Source organism: Terrapene carolina, unplaced genomic scaffold (assembly GCF_002925995.2).
Source record: "Terrapene carolina triunguis isolate 2854851 unplaced genomic scaffold, T_m_triunguis-2.0 Scaffold179, whole genome shotgun sequence".
NCBI classification, from domain to species: domain Eukaryota; kingdom Metazoa; phylum Chordata; order Testudines; family Emydidae; genus Terrapene; species Terrapene triunguis.
In genome coordinates this window covers 757033-775703 of record NW_020664530.1, presented here as the reverse complement: position 1 = coordinate 775703, position 18671 = coordinate 757033, and the positions used below count along the sequence as shown (strand labels likewise).

Here is an 18671-nt window from a genome sequence, read left to right as displayed (position 1 = left end):
ACAGACTTTCAGGAGGAATGGAGTGGACAAGGAGTACAATTCTCAAAAAAATCTGAATGACTTACAAGCCCAAGGGTAAACTTTTCAAAAGCGCCCAAGTCTCATTTAAAAAAATGACTTCAGCACTAAATCCAAATTAATTTTCAAAATTAGGCCTTAGGCTTCCCAAGTCATGTAGGCCCTTTTGAAAAATGTTACTCATGATGTGAATTTCTATGTGTTAACAAAAAGCAGATTTATGTCTTTATTTAAGCACTTAGGCCTTCTTTATTCATCAGCAATACACCTTTTTTCCCTTTGCAAGTCACTGCTAAAACAAAATAAACCCCCTCACATCTCAAGAAGGGTTCACGAGGATGCAACTTCTGTTCAACTTATGGACAAAACCAGACCAGTTTGCTCACCATTATCTAATATACTCAGAAACATGAAACAGTGATTCTTCCGTTAAATGACTTCAACTTGGCTGGTAATATCTTGACACATTTCCCTGGGAAGGATATAACTTAAAATGCTCTTAAGATCTAATTTTGTTGATATTATTTTAAATGCTCAGGAATGATTCTAGACTGAAGATTTATAAGAAAGAATCCCTAACCATCTCTTGGAAGTCAAATTTCCATGTTCTGTACAAACTCAGTGAGAGAAATTGCCTTCTTGACATGATGCTCATTTATCTCCCCTTCCTCTGTATTCTTTGAGGGCTCCTTTTGCATCATTTTCTGGATAGTATAATGCCAATTTAAACATTTTTACCTTTATGTGGCTGCCAAAGACTATAGTGATTTAGTGAATCAGGCATTCATCATTCATGTTTGCTCTGTCTTTTCACTGCATATGATTTTTAAGGAGAAATAAAAGGCAGGAGGGAGCTCTGGGTGCTACTTTCCACAATAAATGCTATTTACCAGCTACCCTTTCCATCGATGGATCTGGTTATAAGAATTTGAGCTCGACTCAATAATATTTCACCTATGTTTTCACATATATACAGAAAAAAGGGAATTGTTGTAGTACATTTACTCATGTGATTTTGTTTCAGAAATACTGGACACACTATACTGTTGAGTAAGAATTTTCCCATAGGGACAACTCTATCTTTTATTCCTGTATATGATAGACAGAAATAAAACCTTGTTTACGAACAACATATATAGTGTAGTAGCCTAAGCATCAGATTTGACATAATTAGACTAGAGCTGGTCAAAAAGCAGGCTAAAATTTTTGCAAAAATGTAGTCCTTTTTTTGAAAATTTGACCAAAAAAATTTGGCCAGAATTGCAAATTCTGAAAATTTTCAGTGAGCCCTAAATTAGATTCCCCCAAAGACACAGGTTCCAATCCTGGTAGGGTTTTCATCATCTATGAATGCTGATAAACTGAGTACCATATACCTTATGCTGTGTGGCTCTTTCAGAAGAAATCTTAAAGACAAAATGTGGTGTGTTGTATATGGATATTAAAGATACATTAACGTTTTTCATAAAGGGCTTGCTCTGATGACTAGCCAAAATTTCTCTTCTCACCATCCTATGTGCTGCTATCCTCCATCCAAAATGAGAAAGTAGATGCAAAACATGAGAAAGTAGATGAGAAACAGAAGACAGTATGTGGGTGTGCATGCAGATATCCCTTAAGATTTTCACCGCAGCAAGGCATATTGCAATGAATCTTGCTTTAAAGAATGTCCACAAAAATGACATTTGTTTATGAGAATTATATTACTTTGTTTATAGCATCACTAGTCAATTCTTCTCTATTTATATCAACCCTACCCATATATGTATACCTATATCTACATACACACAAAAAATATACATACATACATATAAAATGTATATATATACATGAATGTATAGATATGAATGTACATAATACAGAGATGAAGTGAGAGTATGTGTGTGTTTATACAAACATGCACAGACACAAATATATGTGAAGGGGAGGGATCATCTGCAGGTGTGATCATACTGTGGAAAATGTTTTGCTGGACAAGATAGGCTAACCACAAATATATAAGGTTTCTTTGTAAATTACAGTAATCGTGTGAGAGATTATAAATATAAAACAAATAGCATGAGTAGAATTAAAATGCACAATTCACTATTTTAAAATGCTATGAGATCAAATTTAAACTACTAAAAATTGAAACATCAAGTCAAAATTTTGGAGAGGGTACAGAATTTGATGTTAATAAATATGGGAGGCTAACAGAGTACAAGTCAGAGCAAGCATGCTGTGGGCAGGAGCTGTGCAATCTTCCTCACACAGTTCTGCTAATAAACCTCAATTTTCCGGACCAGTTAAGTATTCCAGTCCTGATTTTCTTGTTCAGAGACTACCAATCGTACCAAATTGTGTGGTGGTTTCCAGCAGTGAAAGGATAGTGCCTTAACTCATTGCACCAGCTATCTAGCTGTTTATAGACACACATTTATTAATATTTAGATTTGTGTCTGTGGGCAATCAAGCCATTATTAAACCATGTAACTGTTTTTCCAACGGATAACCTGTAAATAATTCCCAAACTGTACTTAAGACTACTTGAGATAATTTCTCTGTGTTTTTGTCTTTCTCACAGCATTGTGGAGGCACAGTTAGAGTAAAAGGACTAGGAAGGGGAACATTAGGAGATAATTTAGGAAGGTTTTGTTCACCACAACTAGCGGTTTGTGCCCAGTGCAGATAAAAGCTAAAAGGACCGTCTCCTTAAGGTAAATGAGGCTGGGATTTTGCTAGTGGACCTTGTGTCTGTAAGGAGAAAGTGGGGGACCTGATGTGTTTGCAGATCAAGGTCCTGCTTGGCACAGTCTACTCGCTTTGTGGCAGGAGAAGGATGAGAGGATTCAGAAGGCAGCTGAGCCCTAGCAGTTGTTGTGTTTAATGTGCAGTGCTGTGTGCATTGGATGGCCTGTGATATACAGGAGGTCAGACTGGAAAAAATCTGGTGGTCTCTTCTGGCCTTAAACGCTATGATTTTATGAAGAGGGTCTATGGCTGAGCCATTACAAACATTGAATCTATCTCCCCTTGTAAGTATTCTCACACTTCTTATCAAACTGTCTGTACTGAGCTATCTTGATTATCACTTCAAAAGTTTTTTTCTCTTACTTAATTGGCCTCCCAGAGTTGGTAAGACAACTCCCACCTGTTCATGCTCTCTGTATGTGTGTATATATATCTCCTCAATATATGTTTCACTCTATATGCATCCGAAGAAGTGGGCTGTAGCCCACGAAAGCTTATGCTCTAATAAATTTGTTAGTCTCTAAGGTGCCACAAGTACTCCTGTTCTTTTAGCCTGAGTTAATGGTTCTATGGTGGGACTCGTTTAACTCTGCAATGGACCCAGCTAAGTGCCTGGTATGTGAGAGGAGATGGGCATATAGCACTCCTCACTATTGGTAAGTTATAAAGTTTATAAAGACACAGGACTCAACCCCTGTGTCTATCTTTCATTCACCTGAGTGTTCTGATCAATGCAGTGTTTCTTACTGGCCCCTGAAACTGACCCTGAAAGCTAGATAACAGGTATGTGTGTGAGTGCATATAGGTTATGTTACCGCTTAGGGAAAACTTGAAGGCAGGGGCTGAAGTGGGGAGGATGGTAGAGAGAGGAAGTGGATCAGGCCTGGATTAACCAGTGTGTACTTGGTGCACTTTCATGTGGCACTCATCTCCATGATCCCCTCCCCAAACCACAGAGGGGGAATGCTGTCTATCTGCCCCACTCCCAAAAAAGCAACAAGAAACAACCAAGACCAGGAAGTGGGTGGGGAGATCCTGCCTGCATGCTGTGGTGAGAGCCCATGGACTGGAGCAGGGAGCCGGGCCACCCCTGCAGGATTGGAGCTGTGCCAGGGTGAGTGTACTGTGGGCTTACACTCCAACTTTCCCTCCGCCCAGGGCCTTCCACCCCTCGGGGCAAGGAAGACGGGAGGGCCCCCAATTGCCAATGTGCAGAGAATCCTAAAATTCTTTAATCTGGCACCGATCAGCATGTTTTGGAACCCCAAATGTCACTGAGAAATACTTTAGCAGAAGGCTGGGTAGCCATTCATCTTTATTTAAATGTGCACAAGGCTTTAAAGAAGGAACTAACAAAAGCAAAGAAAGAAAAGATTAAAGAAAGGGTTACAAGTAATCAAAGTAATAAAGTGACCGAGTGGGAGAGAAGAGGAGAAATTTGGAATGAAAGCAAGGAAGAGGATATATAATTTGATGGGATCTGTCTGATGGTACTAACATAGGGTTGCCAACCCTCCTGGATTGTCCGGGAGTCTCCAGGAATTAAAGATTAATCTTTAATTAAAGTTTATGTCATGTAATGACACCTCCAGGAATACATCCCACCTAAATTGGCAACCCTACGCTAACACCATATGCCAAATGGGTGCTGCTTCTTGCTTTGGACCCACACTATTGCATTATGTGAGTCTGATATCACCTGCTTCTCATTGTCCATCTAGCAATCCATTGCATCAAATAAGCTGCGTCATGGCTTAATATACGTATCCTGCAAGGATTGGGGAGAGAGGATCAGGCCTCTGGAGACTCTGACTAACAAGTTAAAATTAAACTTTTTTTTTCCAATTGGGCTGCAATGACCTATTTATACAATTTCTTTCTTGATAGCTAGCTATTTTTTGAACATTATAACTTGTACCTGGCTTTCTCGTCTCTCGCTAGAACTGTCTCCCTGATGTCCCAATCACTCTCTGATCTATTTTTCTTTTCTTATCTGTTGGATGGATGCTAATATGACACATCCCACCTCTAAAACAAACCATTTATTTTGAAAGTTGGCTGTCAGAGTATTTGAAGCATCAAAAATGAAAATGAATGTTTATTTGGCTACTGTTTGCGTCGTGTCTTGGTATTAAATTATTTCTTGAGAAGTGGATTTTTAAACTGGGAGGATGTGTGTATTGTTTCCTTAAATATGCAGCAGGAAGCCATGCAGGAGGGATAACTGGACAAGGTTCTGTGTAGAATGTCCACAGTGAAGCAGAGAGAGCAGTTTAAGGGATTCTACTGTTTTCTTTATTTTAATAAAATCCATGTTGTGTCTAAAGAAAAACACTTTCTGTGATTCTTTGCCACTGTCATATGACCATTCATTCATTTTCTATAAGAACTATCTATCCTAGATGTAATATTTATTTAAATTAATGCATAAAATGCAAATTTCAGTGAAAAGGTCCTTTAAAAATTTGATATCTTGGATAGCATCAGCAAAGGTATTTTTAAACCCATTTTTCTTTTTGGTACGTACTCAGTTTGCATACACATGCACACAAAACTCCCTTTGCTACCAATGACTATTATGTTTTCCTACCAAAGAAAAGACAAACGCTTACTCTTTCAGGGTCAGTGCCGCCCAGAGGAGTCAAGGGGCCTGGGGTCTTCGGCGGCGGGTCCCGGGGCGGAAGGACCCCCCGCCACCGAATTGCCGCCGAAGACCTGGAGCGGAAGAAGCTGGGCCCTGCGAGAGTTTTCCGGGGCCCCCAGAGCGAGTGAAGGACCTCGCTCCAAGGCCCCTGAAAAACTCTCGTGGGGGCCCCTGCGGGGCCCGGGGCCTGGGGCAAATTGCCCCACTTGCCCACCCCTCTGGGTGGCCCTGTTCAGGGTCTGATCCAATGCCCACTGAAGTACAGAGCAACCAGGATGACTTCAGCTTTTTCTGCTTGAATGTTCTGTACAACTTTTGACAGAAGTGGAAAAGTGGAAAAGCGTAGAGGAATTCTCTGGGCCATTTCTGGATCTATGACCAGAGCTCACAAATCCTTCCTATTGAAGAATTCCTGTCGTGGTATTTCATTTAGACGTCAATAGGTCCATAACTAGGGTCGCCAGGTGCTGAGTTATCACTACAAATGCTACATAATGAAAATTCAGTTCTCCCTGCCTACCATGATGTGACTCAGCCAACTGCTGCTCCAGTTTTCCTCTCCTTTAACATGAAGAGCTTTCAGGGATGAAAGGTTTTTCTCTTCCAAGTTCATCAGTTGGGCTGCTTTTCTGTGGAGCCAAGATTTCATTCTCCCTTGACTGTAATGTATATCATTGCTGTTGTGTTCTCTGTCACTACCAGGGTTTGCCTGTTTTGTGTCTCATCCTTTTTGTTTTCAAGTGCCAGTGAAATGTTCACAAACACTAGTCAATTTATGCTCTATGCCTCCTTGAATAATCACTGACTCTGAGTCACTCTATCACATAAGCATTTCCCCTTGCAATATGCATGTGTTCATGGCTTATACTTTCCTCTTCATCTTTTTCGGGGGGAAGACTTTCTTGAACATTATAGGGGCAGCCACCTCTGAAAGGCTGAGCTGATGTGCCACACTTCAAGTGGTTTTGCATGTTATGGGGCGGACACAAAGAGACCTGAATTCCCAGCAGTCTCACTGTGACCTTTGAACTGACCTCTGAATATGACCTTGGTGATCTCAGAACCATCTGTATGGTTGATATGGGTTTGGCATGTCTTTCAATAAATATGAAAATGTTCTCCTTTACCATACTTATCACCCCTCGAAGATGCCAAATAGATTGTTCTTTGAGATATGTCTGTGTTCCCAGTACTGATAGGAACAGGGGCGGCTCCAGGCACCAGCGCAGCAAACGCATGCCTGGGGCCGCAAGCTGTGGGGGCAGCGTGCTGGTCACCGTGAGGGCGGCAGTCAGGCAGTCTTCGGTGGCCTGTCTGTGGGAGGTCCGCCAGACCCGCGGCTTCGGTGGCAATTTGGCAGCGGGTATGCCGAACGCACGCGACTGGCAGATCAAAACGCCGTTGAATCCTCGTGACCAGCGGACCGCCCGCAGGCATGCCGCTGAAGGCTGCCTGATTGCCGTGCTTGGGGCGGCAAAAAACATAGAGCCGCCCCTGGATAGGAAAGTCAAGCAGGTAGCCGGTCTCGTAAGATGTGTATTAAGGAAATGTAAAGGGCACTTCTGGATAGGAATATATAAATAGTGACTACTTTCATGTCAATAGAGGTCTCCATATGCACCTTTACCATCCTTTGTAAATCTATTTAGAGACTTGACCCGAGGCCCAGTACTGCTCTGACTCCTCCATATCTTTTGGGCCTTCCCAAAATTATTGAGTAGGTTCCAAGTAAATTCTCTTCCAACGGTATTCCCTCTGTAGCTCCTAATTTGCAGTATGTGTGATTTAGCTTCCCATATCAGCTCCTTCTTTTTAGCCTGCTTTGAGAGCGAGAAGAATCTGCTCTGGGAAATATTGCATTCACCTCAGTGTCTGATCTGATCTATATGTAACACCCACTTCTTTGAGGTTTTGGAGCAAAGAGTTGCAGCCTCCTCTTTAAAGCAGACCTCTTCTGCAGAGTGAATTGGTATCCAAACATGCTAAGTTGTGGTGGTGGTGAGATGCTTATTTGGATAGTGCCCTTTTGAATTTTTTTCCCTTTTCTGAATTTTTTTTCTTTTCCTGTGAGGAAGTTAGAATCTTTTCCTTGAAATATGGGATATCTGTGAATCTGAAATGTCTCTCTGTTTCTATTGGCTTATCTGAAATTGTTTCTTTGTTTTGAGGATGGTAATTTTTTTTTTCCAAACTAAATTTTAATGATGCGGAAGTCCAAAGTAGACTGGCCAGATACACAGCTGCTGTATATTGGCATAGCCCCATTGACTTCAAGCTAAGGATCTTGCCCATATATATTAACATTTCTACCATTTCCTGCTCTGTATTCTTTCAAAATTGAGGCAGGATAACAGTAAAAAAACCCAGCAAACATATAATTCCATAAACAAACAAATATTCTTTTAACATACAAATTCACTAGGGAGATAATGAATCAAACAGCTCCTTTCATTGCATAGCTGTGGGGAGGAGAAGCCAATGGAGCAATTCTTTCCTTTCTGTTGACCTTTCTTAACAGGATGTGCCTCTTTTCTGCCCGAAAACACACTCAGAGAAAGATACTGACCCCTTTCTTTCCCCCCACACCTGTAGTGTCCAAGAGTTGTAAATCCGCAGTCCAGTCAAATTTGGAGGGAAAAAAAGAGTGTGACCAATGGCAGCTCCAGTCTGCCAATCTGAAGGTCTTTTGAAATAGAGTATTCTGGCATTGGGCTCCCCAAGGAATGGCCCTAAGTCCTAATGATAGCACAATGTTCACCAGTGCAAATCAGCCAGGGGTAATGGTAGTCTAGACAAGGCTGCCAGTGTTTTAATCCCCATTGTTTAGATGGCTGTGAGCAGTGTTAGACGACATGGTGGTTAAAACATTGGTGGCTAGCAGACATGAATGTTCCCATCTTTGCTACCAGCTGTGCAACTCCAGTGGTGGTAGCCATGGTGGGAAATTTTAAGAAAAAAGTCTAGTGTGGACACACTGGCAGATATGGAGAGTGGTGTGAACTGCAAGGCCTCAGAGGCAGCTCTGACAGGCATTGTACCTCACACAGGCACTGTGGCTCCAGAACTCCCTGGAGGGCAACAAATATACGTCCACTGTTAAACCCCATAAGGAAATGGAGCATGCACTCACTCCCCTCCACAGCCAACCAGTTCTGCTGGCTGGTGCAGAATAGAAGCTGGGCCATGGCACAGCTTCTTCCAAACTTCCTTGAGATAGCTAGTGATACGAAAAGTGCTAGCACTGCATAGTCCTTGCACTGATGTAAGCACGAGGACTGTCATTTTCACCAAGCCCTTGCACATCTGCTCACTGGCTGGTTGTATCATACTCTAAAGGTAAGAGAATGGAAAAATCCTTTGTATCGTTTGTCAGACATGAACGAGATGAACAAAAAAAATATTGTTTACCAAGAAAAAGATATGCATTAGTCATTCAAGTTTTGTCTACTCACAGATGTTAAGTTACATTATTTTAATTTAATTTTAAACCAGTTTAAACTGCTGTGTGGACACTCTTATTTCGATTTAAGAGTGGCTTATTACACTTTAGCTTAATCAACGTAAATCAAACCAAAATAAACCTGATTTAAACCAAAATAAGAATGTCCACTAGGACTTTTGCACCAGTTTAACTAAACTGGTTTGAAATCACACCTCATATTAAGCTGGTGCAACTTCTTTGCATAGACAGGATCTACAATTTAGAGGCATCCATAGGGCATATATCTAGAATAGGAATAAAATGCTGCAATTACCTTGTAGCATATCTTGCTGCAGATATTGCATTCTTCAAAAGAAGGGCATTGTATGGTTTTACAGAAATAGAACAATTATAACATTGTGTCTTATAATTTATAATCCACTTTTGGACTAAATACATTAATTTGATGCCTCTACTATCCTCAAACTTTTAAGAAGACAAGAGAGCCATCAAAAATGTCACTTGTAAACTTAGTTTATAGGCAAGTGCTTGCCACACCAAGGAAAAGAAGAGTTATAAAAGAACATGAAAATAACAAAAATACATACATAAAAAGTGGCTGCACTGAGAGAGATTTCTTTTTGAATGGGAGATACTTTAGTATTTAGAAAATCAATCTACAAAAAGAGTCACAATCCTACCCTGGAATCCTGTCCCCAGTTTTTATTGCTCATAGAATATTACATTGTACCATATACGGCACAGGGTGACAAAAATTCCCCAGCTTATTTAATTGTGACTCTTCAATGAATTTGAAAGGGAATGCTTTATTTCCATTTCTTTAATTTATTACTTTTTCAGCTGATGAAGTATTTTATTTTATTAACCCTTGTATCTGAGAGCTGATGCTTAAAAAAAAAAAAAAAAAAAAAAAAAACGTTGTTTTTTTTAAAGAGTATAAAAAAAAAAAAAAATATAAAAAAAAAAAAAAAAAAAAAAGGGCCCTTGGCTGTATTGTGAAGGCCTGGAACTGAATAATGCACTTTAATAATGAGGGATAGAGCTATGGCTTTCGCTGATGGCTGTGACCGGCTCTGTGACCTGATTATGTCGTAGAGTGTCAGCAGCTGAGACACTACAAAAGCGAGCGCATCCCATCAAATCTATCTCCATTGTAATCACTCTCACTGCTGAGAGCCTTGTTAGGAGCAGAGAATCCATCAGGCCTCATTAGCACCATTTACTATCAAGAAGCTCAAAGAGCAAATGTGTGCCCTCTCATCAGAATAATGAGAACCAAAGTACATCTATTATCGAATTGGATCAACAATGCCACTCTCTCTGTTTAGTTTTGCAAACTAATTGCAGATTAAAAAGCAATAATTAATTTTTAAAGTGTACAGATAGTTATGTATGTTAATCTCTGTGGACTGCACCCAAGGTTCTCTATATGTGGAAGGTTTTCATATCCAGGGAGTTAGGCAAATGTTCAATGTAGATTGAGTTCTTTAGATGGTATTCTTAGATGATACTGATATCATTCTTTAAATCCACTGTATAATTAACATGTTCATTATTCATGTATATTAACACTGACATTATTTTCACATTAATGTCAAAAAAGGAAAATTAGGTGGTTTTGTTCTCTCCTCATCACAACACAGTTTTATAAAGTTATTAGATTTCACTTTTTTAACATGCTATGTTCTTCCACTCTCTGGTGTCATTTCTATTTTACAATCCCTCAGGTTGACAAAATGAGTATATTTCTTCTTAAAAAGCTCTTGCCCTTATTATAAAATGACTGAACTTCCTAAGTTGCATTTCACCCTCACTTCAAACCCATGTAAACCCTGCTGAAGTCAACAGGATTGCATGAGTGTAATTGAGGGTAGAATATGGCTGTATATTTTAGTCAAGTAGAAAACTGGGCTGGGGGTAGCCTTTGTAGTAACCATCACCATAAAGCATGCTTTCGAATCTGTAGTGATTTAAAAACTAGGGATTCAATGGGCATTACCTCCTTCCAAAATATTAATAATAATAAATAAATGGAGATATCCTATCTCCTAGAACTGGAAGGGACCTTGAAAGGTCATCGAGTCCAGCCCCCTGCCTTCACTAGCAGGACCAAGTACTGATTTTGCCCCAGATCCCTAAGTGGCCCCCTCAACGATTGAACTCACAACCCTGGGTTTAGCAGGCCAATGCTCAAACCACTGAGCTATCCCTCCCCCCTCAGCTAAAACATAAAATGTCTATGCTTTCTTCTACATTCAATAGAGTAATAAAAATATTCTATTTTTCTGCATCTGAAATAATTCCAAGTGCAAAAGTGGTGCCAGAAGCCCAGCGCTGTTGTACAAATGGACTTCTTAACTTTGAAGACAGAGTAACCTAATTTGCCTGTGAATATAGACAATTAACATAGATTTTTCCACTTACACTATAACAAACTAATCAGGTGATGTAAATTTGTTATCTAAATGATAAGATCTCTTCTGATATCTTGGCTGTGAAAAACTCAGGCTTCTCAAATGAGTAGTAGTGACATAAGAAAAGAAATCATACCATCATTTTAAAAGTCCAAAATTAAACCAATACAAATTTGCTACATAAAATGTTGTCACACTTGTATAATCTGGACACTCTGAACATAAAAATGGTTGGAGTTGAAGGTCAAGTCATATGTCACCCAAAAGGTAATTTCCCCTAGATTTGCAATAGGATCTCAGTTTTGACCTATATTATGTCACTGTGTTACAAGGGATTAAGGATCACCATATATTTAGCCAACAGACAGACAATTATACAAGACCTAAATCTTTAATACAAAAAAAAAAAAAAAAAAAAGAAGGGGTCTACAATTACTATGTTTGCAAATACAAATGGTAAATCACCTGAGCCTAGCTTTCCAGAGATGACTAGTGATTTGTGGTTCCAAACTTGAGATTCTTTGAAGAAGCCTGATTTTCAGAGGGCAAGTGCTCAGGACTTTCTGAAAGTCAGACCCCCTTAAAGGGTCTCAGGTTGAGCACTCAAAAAAGCAGAGGTACCCAAACCCACTACTCACTTATGGATTAAGTTTTAAAAGTCAGACCCACCATTTTTGCTGCTTTGCTAGAATTGTATTAATTGGCAAGGGCAGACTCAACAGGACTCCTCTGTCTAAAATGCGATATGCCTGTTACATGGACGGATAGCTTCAGAAGCATGCTATGAGCCATAGACTATTATAGAGATGGCTGCTATAGAAAACACTTATTATTTTTATTATTATCATGATTATTATTTATTTACATTGTGATAGTGCCTGGGAACCCCAGCCAGGAGCCAAATCCCTATTGTGCTAAGCACTCTACAGACACATAACAAAAAGACAGTCCCTGCCCCAAAAGGCTGAATAGACAGAAATACACTGTACTTTTATTTAACAATAGAGAAAAAGACTCTTTTTCTGAGCCCCCCTCTTTCTCTGAAACCTGTGGAATTATTAGATTTTACTTTACCTGTAGAGTAACTAGCAGTACCCTGGCCCAATTGACTATAGTTTCATTCATTGGTATATTCATTATACTAATTCATTAAGCACTCGACTTACGTATATATTTCACTTACATGTTTTCTGGAGAGAATAAGTAAGAAAAAACTACTGAAAAACTGACATGGATGTATATCTTCAACTCTTACAATTTACATCTTAGGAGCCAAGTGTCTCTTGTGAGAGAAGGATATGCACTATTTCTGGAGCACAGATATAAAGAAGCAGGCCTTCTAGATGGAGGTGATCTGACTATGAATTATAGGTATTATAACCAACTTTTCTTCCATACCAATACCCCATGCCTCCAGAAATCTTAATAGGCTTTTGAGAGCCTCCATTTAAAGCTGGCTGCATAAAATGATCCTTTGATGAAAAGGGATTGAAACAAGGGTTAAAGTAGACATTGAAAGGTTATTGTAGAGGGCACATTGTTCATACAATCCTCCTTTAATATGTGTGGTGTGCACCTGCGATAAGATGATTCATTAGATAAGGCCTCACTTTGACAAGCTCCATCGTTCAACCCTCGGGGTAGTGATGGAACAATTCTGCACCCACCCAGTAAATATAACAAGGTCAGCATTTTTTCTGGGACTTAGATGGGGAGACTGAAGCTCAGGATGCATCTTTGTTTATGTTTTATGTAAAAAAAAATCCCTATAAAGTTTGAGGATACCGTTTTTGTTTTGTTTTACTGATCAGAAAAAAATGTAACCTTTGTCTCTAGTAAAAAAACTCAGTGACATAAAATTATGAGGAAGAAAAGAAGAACTTACAATTTGTGCTTTTTTGAATTGTAAGTCAAGAACTGTAGAATGAAACTTTATAATCACTGATATCCAGGGCTGTACCAGTCCATAAAACATCTACTGAAGTGTCTGGAATCAGCTTGAATTTTTCATTGTAGTAGTATCTCTTCTAATAACAGGTTTGTTTTTTGGTATAGAGTACCAAGTTAGCAGTAGTAATCTTAAACTATATTATTACACTTATTATAATGATTCTATTATAATACTATTTGCCGTGAAACAAATAGTCACATTACTTTTGTTACTGACAGATGAGAGGATAAAGCCAGTCAATGATCATGATTCAGGAAGGTACTTAAGAACATGAAGTCAATGAGATCACTCATGTGCTTAAAGTTAGGTGCATACCTTTCTGAACTGGGGCCATATTGCAGGACCAGAATGATATCAGCTTCAGTTAAGACAAATAAGCAACTCTGTAAATAAGCATGATATGATGAAACTTCCCTTTTAGTCATCTCAAAAATGTACAAATTATTGTGTTTAAAACACAGTATTAAAAGGCTTTTAAAAGACAACAGAGCCTCTTGAATTTGCACTAATGACTGGCAGATCCATTACAGGTTGCTAAATTTTGTGCTTTAATAAACAGTGAGCAAATAATCATATTAAATCAAAGACACTGTATTACAAAATATGCTTTGTTAATTTATTTTGACTAGTGTGGTATATTTTATGAACACTTTATTGCATACTAATAAATGGTATAGTTTATAAAAATAATGCAGTCTTGGTACTATAAGACTTCAGTGTAGATTTCTGTTATTAAATCTGTGCTTAGAAATGGGGAGTGACTGCTGTTTTTTTGGTGAGAATTATCAGGTTCTTGAACTAGCAAAGTGAGACGCAGCAACAATCTGCACACTTAAAATACCACATTGTTACATTCTTGTAATCTCTTCCCAAGATTGTATTAGAAAAGCAAAAGCGAAACCATTTTCAGTTTAAAAAACAAATTCCCCATTCTAACACCACCCCGCCCCCAGTCCTAAACATTTCTATTTCTTACCTTTCCTGGTAAACATTATTTATTTATCCTCAATATGTGCACTAACAAATTGCTGTCATGCAAAAGAAATTCATTTTTATCCAAAGATCAATCTGCCATAAGAATTCACCGTTTTCTCCATCTTCCACTCACCTGTCCTTGTGCATTAGTGACTAGTTGACCTGTGACCCCCTGAAGACTGGAGAGTGCATTGCCAAAGGCCTGTGAGCTTGCTATTGAGCCCATGGCTGCGGCTGCTGCAGCCGCTGCTGCTTGACTTGCCAGTGGATTATTAACCAGCTGAAAAAAAAAAAAAGAAAAGAAGAAAAGATCACGGTAAAACCACTGATGAGCGAGGAAGCACACAAAACACAGCGCTAAATGAATATATAAATGTTACAGTACTAACATAGGGGAATACTCCAGTTTATCCCCAGAGCTTAAGCACTTCTTCAGAGAGGTTTTTATTTCTGATGCACTGGTCCCTTTGACAATGAATGTATCTAAGAATCCCAGAGGAAATTCCATTGTCCTGAAGAACACAGTTGTCTTATTGTTCAGAGTTATGCTTGTATTTCCTTCTTAGGTGCATAATCTAGGTACCCGAATCTTGCATCTATGTGAAGTCAATGAAAGTTCAGTCTTTGACTTTAAAGGGAATGGGCTCAGACCTTAAGTTTGGCCATTAAGATTAGAAAGAAATCTTCTTGCTTAGTGTTACTTCAGCTCAACTATTGAACCCAAATATGAGAAAAACCCGCTGCTTCTACCGGTTTATACATTCAAGGAATATGTGTCAACACAAACACAAATCACAGTCTGGAACTTGACCCTATGATTAAGTTAAATGGATGTCAACTGAAAATGAATAACCATCTCCACAGCTTTCTATTTGCAAAACCATGGAAAATGTACTGATATAGTTATTTGTTTTTGCCTGTGAATAATTAATTCCAGGGTTCACGTACAATTCTCCAGCTGTCGGCATGTTTCAGTTCTTCTGCCATAATGACATGCTCAATATACAACATAGCATGCATAAAACATTTTCACTGATGGACCAATTTTCAAACGGTCATCTCAATAGGATGTCCAAATCCCACATAAGGACACTCTAAGCAACACTTGGGTTTGTAAAAGAACAATTACATGTTTAAATACAGAGGAAAGTGTCTCACTGGGGATTCAGATGTCTTATGGGAGACTGATACTAGTCGTATAAACCAAGCCACAAGTGCTAGGGAACGTTCTGGCGATGAAGAATTGTTGGAGAAACAGACTGGTACAAGAGATTAGACGGTATCTGTCAGAGACATGCTTTCTGGAATGGAACATCTCTGAACCAGATGAACAGCTGGTTCAGGTGTTAGCCTAGAACTTGGGAGACCCACGTTCAATTTCTTGCTCTGCCACAGCCTCGGGCAAGTCACTCAGCTTCTCAGTGCTTTAATCCCCATCTGGAAAATGGGGACAATAGCACTTCCCTATCTCACAGGGGTATTGTTAAGATAGACATAAAAGAGCGTGGTACACTATGATGATGGGTGATCTACAAGAAGGGAAGGAGGATTCACTCTGCACCAAGAGGGAAGATACCCTGATGGTGTTAAATTCCTTCAGGCAAAGAGGGAGGAAGCATAAGGGATTGGGAAGGCTGTACTGTACTGTGGGAAGGAGGTGAAGAAAATGATCTTGGAAAAGGTAGCAAAAAGAGGTCAGGGCATGGACCCGTAGGTGCTGGAACTAGGGATGCTGAGGGTGCAGCAACAGCCCGTGGCTTGATGTGGTTTCCATTATATACAGAGTTTACAGTTTGGTTCAATGGCTTTCAGCATCCCCATTACACAAATTGTTCCAGCACCCCTGCATGGACCTGAGCCTTATTTGTTTGTTTAGATCCCAAGACTGGAATCCCCTTCTCCTCCCCAATTCTGAAGAGACACCCAGTTACACAGCCCCCAAACTGTTCTAGTGGGTTGAACAGAAAATGCCATAGATGAGAAAATGTATGATGATAAATCCTGTTTAGCCTTCATTCTGTTTTTATGTATATTTGAATAAGGTTTATTCAAAACAAAACAAAACAAAACAAAACCCTTTTGTAACAACAAGTACACGATCTATTCTGGTCCTAGATATGTGCCCCAAAAATATGTTCAGGAAGTAAAAGGGATATAGAATTGGGTTTTTTACCATCCTATCTGGAGTAAAAAAAAAAAATCTCTCAAACAGCTGGAATACTGCTGCTAGGAACACTGAGCTAAATTCTGCTGATGTATCACATGAGGCCTTAATCCACTATGCAGTGGGTTAAAAGTATGTATAATGAAGTTTCTTATCAGCATTGAGGATATATCGTTTCATTTTTTAAAATCATTTCCACAGATATGTGGGAGCAGAATATAGACAACTTGCCTACTTTAGTAAATTATATTTATTCACTTTTACATTTTCTCATCTTCATCTGAGAATGCAGAGATAGAAAAGTAGGTTATTTATTATGATTCATATTATTGTAGAGCCTAGGAACCCCACCCCTGGACAAGGATCCCATTGTACTAAGCACTGTACAAACCTAGAAAGAAAAACAATCCCTGCCCCCAAAGAGTTTACAATCTAAGTATAAGACAAAAGACAACACATGGATACAGACAGCCCGATGTGGGAGTACAAGGCAACAATAAGACAATATTGCTCAGGATGACAGGCAGTCGTCCTCAGCACACTAGAGGAGAGTTTTAAGGAGACATTTGAAGGTGGATAATGAGTTGGTGCTGTGCATGTTTACAGAAGCACATCCCATGTGAGAGGGGTAGCAAAGGAGAAAACACAAAGTTGTTTGTTTGAAAATTTAACAAGTGGGCGATGGGGGCTGGCATCATGGAGCTATTGGACGCAAGAGTCAAACTTCTGATACTGAATGAGAGACAATACGTCAACTCTCGCCTCCAATCAGTCCATGCAGGGATCATGACACCTGTGGCAGAATATAGAAGACTGATACCGTATTTGGAGCAGCTGTACTTTGTAATGTTCTGAGACACATAATACAATAGAATAATGTGCCTGTTTCATTTAGCTTTACCCCTAAGGATCAATCCAAATCTTTGTGCCTGCCCTGTAGATAATGGTGTGATAATGGTGGAGAAGTTGGATAAGTAAGTGGGGAGACCATGATAAATGCTGATTCATCAAAACCAAGTTTTCACAGGAAGATTCCAGTGGAATCTTCACTGGGAAGGGGAATCGATAAAGGTGTGTTTGTCTTTCCCAAAAGGTTGGCCTACTTGCCTGGGATGTGGGAGGTTCAAGTCCATGCTTCAAATCAGGCAGATCAGGGATTTGAACTTGGGTCTCCCACATTCTCAAGGGAGTACCCTAATCACCAGGCTATTTGGGGGGGCTTGGTCTTGTTTTTTGTGAAACATTTCAAAAGGTCTCTTGTTTTGTCTTGATGGGAATGGCAACAAATTCCAAAACCTCACTTTGTTTCCACAGGATGGAAAATCTGCTTTCGGACCAGGTTTATAAGGTTCTACCAAATGTGAATAAGAATATCCCAACCTGCCCCTAAATCAGATTTTAAAATAATAGATTTTCCTTTGAATATTTTCAGGAGCTGTTGCAAGCTGTTGATGGGAGATTCAAACTTTCACAAACGGATTCCTTCTAAACTTTGATGCAAATTGGGGATGGAGGACTCAAGTTTATCCTAATTATTTGGACAACAGGATAACATCTGACATATTATACCTTGCTCTAATTTTAAAATAACACCCATTAGCCTCTTCCAACTCCGGCTTGAGAGATTTCTGCTATTTCTGAATGCAGACGTTAGCACTTGGGAGCACTTATTGATAGAAATATATTATGAAAGATCCCATTAAAGGACTCTTCAGCATTAGTTTCAGTTTTTAAATAGTGATTTAATTTAGAATGCTGAGGCTCTTCAGAGCTGTCACTTCCAGTGCCTGAGTTTCTGCTTCTACTCAAAGCAGCAGCTGTAGCAGCAGGTCATGGAGAGCTTACTTTAAAATGACAGGCCTAACTTCTGAAGAGTGCCCCAGTGCCTGTTAATGAAATTATCTTGAAGTTCTTATGAGGAGGAGCCCTGTAGTATCTGAGTTGCTTCCATACATTTTCCCAATGTCCCAACCTCTCAGAAAGAAAAGTCTATGGATCTGATTCTGAGCTCTCTCTTACACTAGGGTAAATCAGGAGTTACTCCACTGAAGTCAATGGAACTACATTATTAAAAGAATGCTGTAAAATTAAGAGAGTAAACTGTAATTTCAAAATCAAAAACTGGTACTCTTCTGCAGTACATTTTGTAGTGTTTGGAAATACTCATTAAAAAGTGCATTTAAAAAAATATGTGTTGGTGTTGTTAGCACCAGCTTCTTACTCAACAGCAACACGTGCCTACTCCTTGTGGTGGCAACATGTGCATATTCCCTGTGATGGAGTATTTTTTCCAGTAATGTGGTGTCTGAATGAATTTATCAAGAAAAACTGAG

General features: G+C 39.3%; 1 protein-coding gene across 2 annotated transcripts in view; it reads right to left on the bottom strand.

Moving 5' to 3' along the window:
- Window positions 1-18671, bottom strand: part of LOC112113484 (POU domain, class 6, transcription factor 2) — a 388658-nt gene that overhangs the window by 49406 nt on the left and 320581 nt on the right. For both annotated transcript variants that reach the window (XM_026654065.2, XM_026654066.1), the window contains one exon: window positions 14308-14454. In XM_026654065.2, the coding sequence (XP_026509850.2) occupies window positions 14308-14454 (147 nt within the window). The remainder of the gene's footprint in view (window positions 1-14307; window positions 14455-18671) is intronic.